This window comes from Calidris pugnax, unplaced genomic scaffold (assembly GCF_001431845.1).
Source record: "Calidris pugnax isolate Ruff unplaced genomic scaffold, ASM143184v1 scaffold558, whole genome shotgun sequence".
In the NCBI taxonomy this organism is placed as follows: domain Eukaryota; kingdom Metazoa; phylum Chordata; class Aves; order Charadriiformes; family Scolopacidae; genus Calidris; species Calidris pugnax.
In genome coordinates, this window is record NW_015093088.1 from 182,443 (window position 1) to 188,751 (window position 6,309).

At 62.5% G+C, this 6,309-nt stretch overlaps 1 protein-coding gene across 1 annotated transcript in view; it reads right to left on the reverse strand.

Moving 5' to 3' along the window:
* Positions 1-1,453, reverse strand: part of KCNK3 (potassium channel, two pore domain subfamily K, member 3) — a 19,120-nt gene extending 17,667 nt beyond the window's left edge. Inside the window, 5 exon segments of the mRNA XM_014962786.1 lie at positions 149-196; positions 394-558; positions 727-811; positions 1,023-1,231; positions 1,382-1,453. Coding sequence (XP_014818272.1) covers positions 149-196; positions 394-558; positions 727-811; positions 1,023-1,231; positions 1,382-1,453 — 579 coding nt within the window.
* Positions 1,454-6,309: the final 4,856 nt, after the last annotated feature.

Below are 6,309 nucleotides of genomic sequence, written 5' to 3' on the forward strand. Positions count from 1 at the left end.
CGGGACCCGCACCCCGCACCGGTACTGACACTGGGACCGACACCCACACCCAGTACCGGTACTGACACCGGGACCTGCACCGGGACCCGCATCTGCACCCCATACCGGTACTGACACCAGGACCCGCACCGGGACCCCGTATCGGTACCGGCACCCGGACCCGCACCCGGACCCGCACCCACACCCCATACTGGTACTGACACCGGGACCCACACCGGGACCCGCATCCGCACCGGTACTGTCACCGGGACCCGCACCGGGACCCCGTATCGGGACTGACACCGGGACCCGCACCGGGACCCGCACCCGATACCGGCACCCGGACCCACAATGGGACCCGCACCCGCACCCCGTACCGGTACTGATGCTGGGACTGACACCCGCACCCGGTACCAGCACCCGGACCCGCACCGGGACCCGCACCCCGTACCGGTACTGACACTGGGACCCGCACCCCGTACCGGTACTGACACCAGGACCCACACCCGCATCCCGTACCGGTACTGGGACCGGGACCCACACCGGGACCCACACCCGCACCCCGTACCGGTGCTGACACTGGGACCAACACCCGCACCCAGTACCAGCACCCGGACCCCATACTGGTACTGACACCAGTACTGACACTGGGACAGACACCCACATCCCATATCGGTACCGACACCGGGACCCGCACCCGCACCCTGTACCGGCACTGACGCTGGGACTGACACCCACACCCGATACCGGCACCCGGACCCGCACCGGGACCCGCACCCCGTACCAGTACTGACACCAGGACCCATACTGGTACTGACACCAGGACTGGCACCTGCACCCCGTATCGGTACCAACACCAGGACCAACACCCTCACGGGTAGCAGGGCACACACCGCTCACACTCGTGCACACACGTACACACTCGTGTGCACCCCTCAGGCACACTTGTGCACACACTCATATGCACATGCACACATACATGCACACATACACGTACTCACACATGTACACACTCAGACGTGTACACACATACACACACATACCTGTCCCCTCGCCCACTTGCACACACACACACACACTTGTGCACACCCCCATGTGCATTCACACCCCCTTGCACGGGGTGAGCATTGGAGGGGGGTAGAAACCGGCCACAGGAGCTGTTGGGCTGGCCCAGCTCTGGGGACACTGTTGGTGTGACAGGCTTTGGCATTGGGGTCGGGACCCACACCCGCACCCCGTACCGGTGCTGACACTGGGACCAACACCCGCACCCAGTACCAGCACCCGGACCCCATACTGGTACTGACACCAGTACTGACACTGGGACAGACACCCACATCCCATATCGGTACCGACACCGGGACCGAAACCCGCACCCAGTACTGGCACCCGGACCCCGTACTGGGACTGGGACTGACACCAGGACAGACACTGGGACCAACACCTGCACCCGGTACCGGCACCCGCACCCCATACTGGTACTGACACCAGGACTGGCACCTGCACCCCGTATCGGTACCAACACCAGGACCAACACCCTCACGGGTAGCAGGGCACACACCGCTCACACTCGTGCACACACGTACACACTCGTGTGCACCCCTCAGGCACACTTGTGCACACACTCATATGCACATGCACACATACATGCACACATACACGTACTCACACATGTACACACTCAGACGTGTACACACATACACACACATACCTGTCCCCTCGCCCACTTGCACACACACACACACACTTGTGCACACCCCCATGTGCATTCACACCCCCTTGCACGGGGTGAGCATTGGAGGGGGGTAGAAACCGGCCACAGGAGCTGTTGGGCTGGCCCAGCTCTGGGGACACTGTTGGTGTGACAGGCTTTGGCATTGGGGTGGTGGCCTCTCCTGGCACCAGGGGACACGGGGGGGTGTGACCCCCCATCCCAGCGTGGGGACCCCCCTGCCAGAGCAGCCGGGTGTGGGGAGAGGCCGGACCCCTCCATGGAGGTTGGACTGTGCCACGTGGTGGGATGGGGACTGTCCCTGCTGTGCCTGGCATCCCAGGGGTACCCTGACCCCCCCTCCACCCCTGCTGTGCGAGGGGTGGCACATCTTGGGGACAAAGACCCCAAAAGCCTGGGTGGTGGCAGGGATGGACCTTCCCTGCTTGGAAACGGGGAGGGGCTTGGCTTCCCTCTGTGACCCTGGGACTCTTTCGTCAGCTGCTGACACCCGAAACAGGGAACAATTGCTCCTGGCACATGTGCTGGCACCTCACGCCAGTGAGCAGTGACATGTGTCACCCCCGCAGGACACCCGTGTCCCTCCGGTCCCCAGGGGCTTCCTTCTGCAGCCTGGCCCCAGGGACCCCGCTCTGCCCCGATGGCGTGGCTGCAGCAGCATCTCTGCTGCCTCCCAGCTCCTCCTCATCCTCAGATCGGGGCAGGGGACACATCAGTCCTGCCCCGGGGGGGCTCTGGGGACGGGCAGGGGGGTCAGAAGGGAATTAGGGAATGTCACAGCCTCCGCCGCTGTGACGCAGGGCATGGGAGGGAGGATGCTCCCTGGTCACACTAAATTATCATAAAATCATAGAATTGCCCAGGCCGGAAGGGACCTCCAAAGGCCATCTAGTCCGACCTCCCCGCAGTCAGCAGGGACACCCCCAACTAGACCAGGTTGCCCAGGGCCTCATTGAGCCTCTCCTTGAATATCTCCAGGGAAGGGGCCTCAACCACCTCCCTGGGCAACCTGTTCCAGTGCTCCACCACCCTCACAGTGAAGAACCCTCTCCTCATCTCCAGTCTAAATCTGTTCCCCTCCAGCTTGAAGCCATTGCCCCATTAACTCTGGCTGGCAGCTTCCCGGGGGACCTTCCCCCCTGCCAGGAGGTGACAGTGGCCCCCCTGGGCTCCCAGTCCTTCTTTTCTCCCCCAGGAATATTCCTGTCTGGTTTTCCAGTGGGGCAGGTGAGATGTGGGGGGAGAGGCAGGGGGGGGACACACTCGCCCACAGGGCAGAGGTGCACAGAGACCACCTAGAAGACGGCTTCCAACTGTTTCACACCCAGGGGAAAGCAAAAGGAGGGAAACCTGAAGATTTTCCGGGAGGTGAAACGTGGAAAAGGCTGAAATAGCGACCAGGGGGGAGGCAGAGCTGGTATTTCCGTGCTCCTTCCAACATCCGTGTCCTTAACCAACAGGTTGTGCCAAAGACAGGGTGGTTCCTCAGCCAGAAGAAGTAAAATGACCTTGGGGACAGTTTGCTTTTGGGTTCAGGGGGGTTTCTGCAGGAAGAAGGAGACCCCCATGGACAGGGCAGCTCAGCAGGGCAGGGGGAGCACCGGGACCCGCACCGGGACCCGCACCCGATACCGGCACCCGGACCCACAATGGGACCCGCACCCGCACCCCGTACCGGTACTGATGCTGGGACTGACACCCGCACCCGGTACCAGCACCCGGACCCGCACCGGGACCCGCACCCCGTACCGGTACTGACACTGGGACCCGCACCCCGTACCGGTACTGACACCAGGACCCACACCCGCATCCCGTACCGGTACTGGGACCGGGACCCACACCGGGACCCACACCCGCACCCCGTACCGGTGCTGACACTGGGACCAACACCCGCACCCAGTACCAGCACCCGGACCCCATACTGGTACTGACACCAGTACTGACACTGGGACAGACACCCACATCCCATATCGGTACCGACACCGGGACCGAAACCCGCACCCAGTACTGGCACCCGGACCCCGTACTGGGACTGGGACTGACACCAGGACAGACACTGGGACCAACACCTGCACCCGGTACCGGCACCCGCACCCCATACTGGTACTGACACCAGGACTGGCACCTGCACCCCGTATCGGTACCAACACCAGGACCAACACCCTCACGGGTAGCAGGGCACACACCGCTCACACTCGTGCACACACGTACACACTCGTGTGCACCCCTCAGGCACACTTGTGCACACACTCATATGCACATGCACACATACATGCACACATACACGTACTCACACATGTACACACTCAGACGTGTACACACATACACACACATACCTGTCCCCTCGCCCACTTGCACACACACACACACACTTGTGCACACCCCCATGTGCATTCACACCCCCTTGCACGGGGTGAGCATTGGAGGGGGGTAGAAACCGGCCACAGGAGCTGTTGGGCTGGCCCAGCTCTGGGGACACTGTTGGTGTGACAGGCTTTGGCATTGGGGTGGTGGCCTCTCCTGGCACCAGGGGACACGGGGGGGTGTGACCCCCCATCCCAGCGTGGGGACCCCCCTGCCAGAGCAGCCGGGTGTGGGGAGAGGCCGGACCCCTCCATGGAGGTTGGACTGTGCCACGTGGTGGGATGGGGACTGTCCCTGCTGTGCCTGGCATCCCAGGGGTACCCTGACCCCCCCTCCACCCCTGCTGTGCGAGGGGTGGCACATCTTGGGGACAAAGACCCCAAAAGCCTGGGTGGTGGCAGGGATGGACCTTCCCTGCTTGGAAACGGGGAGGGGCTTGGCTTCCCTCTGTGACCCTGGGACTCTTTCGTCAGCTGCTGACACCCGAAACAGGGAACAATTGCTCCTGGCACATGTGCTGGCACCTCACGCCAGTGAGCAGTGACATGTGTCACCCCCGCAGGACACCCGTGTCCCTCCGGTCCCCAGGGGCTTCCTTCTGCAGCCTGGCCCCAGGGACCCCGCTCTGCCCCGATGGCGTGGCTGCAGCAGCATCTCTGCTGCCTCCCAGCTCCTCCTCATCCTCAGATCGGGGCAGGGGACACATCAGTCCTGCCCCGGGGGGGCTCTGGGGACGGGCAGGGGGGTCAGAAGGGAATTAGGGAATGTCACAGCCTCCGCCGCTGTGACGCAGGGCATGGGAGGGAGGATGCTCCCTGGTCACACTAAATTATCATAAAATCATAGAATTGCCCAGGCCGGAAGGGACCTCCAAAGGCCATCTAGTCCGACCTCCCCGCAGTCAGCAGGGACACCCCCAACTAGACCAGGTTGCCCAGGGCCTCATTGAGCCTCTCCTTGAATATCTCCAGGGAAGGGGCCTCAACCACCTCCCTGGGCAACCTGTTCCAGTGCTCCACCACCCTCACAGTGAAGAACCCTCTCCTCATCTCCAGTCTAAATCTGTTCCCCTCCAGCTTGAAGCCATTGCCCCATTAACTCTGGCTGGCAGCTTCCCGGGGGACCTTCCCCCCTGCCAGGAGGGGACAGTGGCCCCCCTGGGCTCCCAGTCCTTCTTTTCTCCCCCAGGAATATTCCTGTCTGGTTTTCCAGTGGGGCAGGTGAGATGTGGGGGGAGAGGCAGGGGGGGGACACACTCGCCCACAGGGCAGAGGTGCACAGAGACCACCTAGAAGACGGCTTCCAACTGTTTCACACCCAGGGGAAAGCAAAAGGAGGGAAACCTGAAGATTTTCCGGGAGGTGAAATGTGGAAAAGGCTGAAATAGCGACCAGGGGGGAGGCAGAGCTGGTATTTCCGTGCTCCTTCCAACATCCGTGTCCTTAACCAACAGGTTGTGCCGAAGGCAGGGTGGTTCCTCAGCCAGAAGAAGCAAAATGACCTTGGGGACAGTTTGCCTTTGGGTTCGGGAGGGTTTCTGCAGGAAGAAGGAGACCCTGGTGGACAGGGCAGCTCAGCAGGGCAGGGGGAGGTGGTGGGGACCTGCTGGTGTCACCGTGCCCCTGGGGACAGGGGACACCTCTGCCAGGCTCTGGCTGTTCCCTTCACCCCACCGTCGGCCACCGGGAGGGTGATGGATGCACCCGGGGGTCCGGAGGGGACCACAGCACCCTCTGATTTCTCTTTGCAGCTGGAGATTGGAGCTGGAGCAATAATGGAGAGGAGATCCGGAGGTGTTTGCTCGGGAGGCTGCAGTTTATAGGGGGCTGCAGCTCACGGGGTGCTGGGGCTGGTGGGGTGCTGCAGATCAGGGGGTGCTGGAGCTCAGAGGGTGCTGTAGATCACAGGGTGTTGTGTCTGGTGGGATGCTGTAGGTCAAGGAGTGCTGTGGACCATGGGATGCTGTAGATCAGGGGGGTGCTGTGGCTGGTGGGGTGCTGTGGCTCACAGGGTGCTGTGGCTGGTGGGATGCTGTAGGTCAGGGGGTGCTGTGGCTCAGGAGATGCTGTGGTCGTTGGGGTGCTATAGATGAGGGGATGCTGTGGCTGGTGGGGCACTGTAGATCATGGGGGTGCTGTGTCTGGTGGGATGCTGTGGATCCAGGGGTGCTGTGGCTCAGGAGATGCTGTGATTGGTGGGGTGCTGTAGATGAGAGGGTGCTGTGGCTGGTGGGG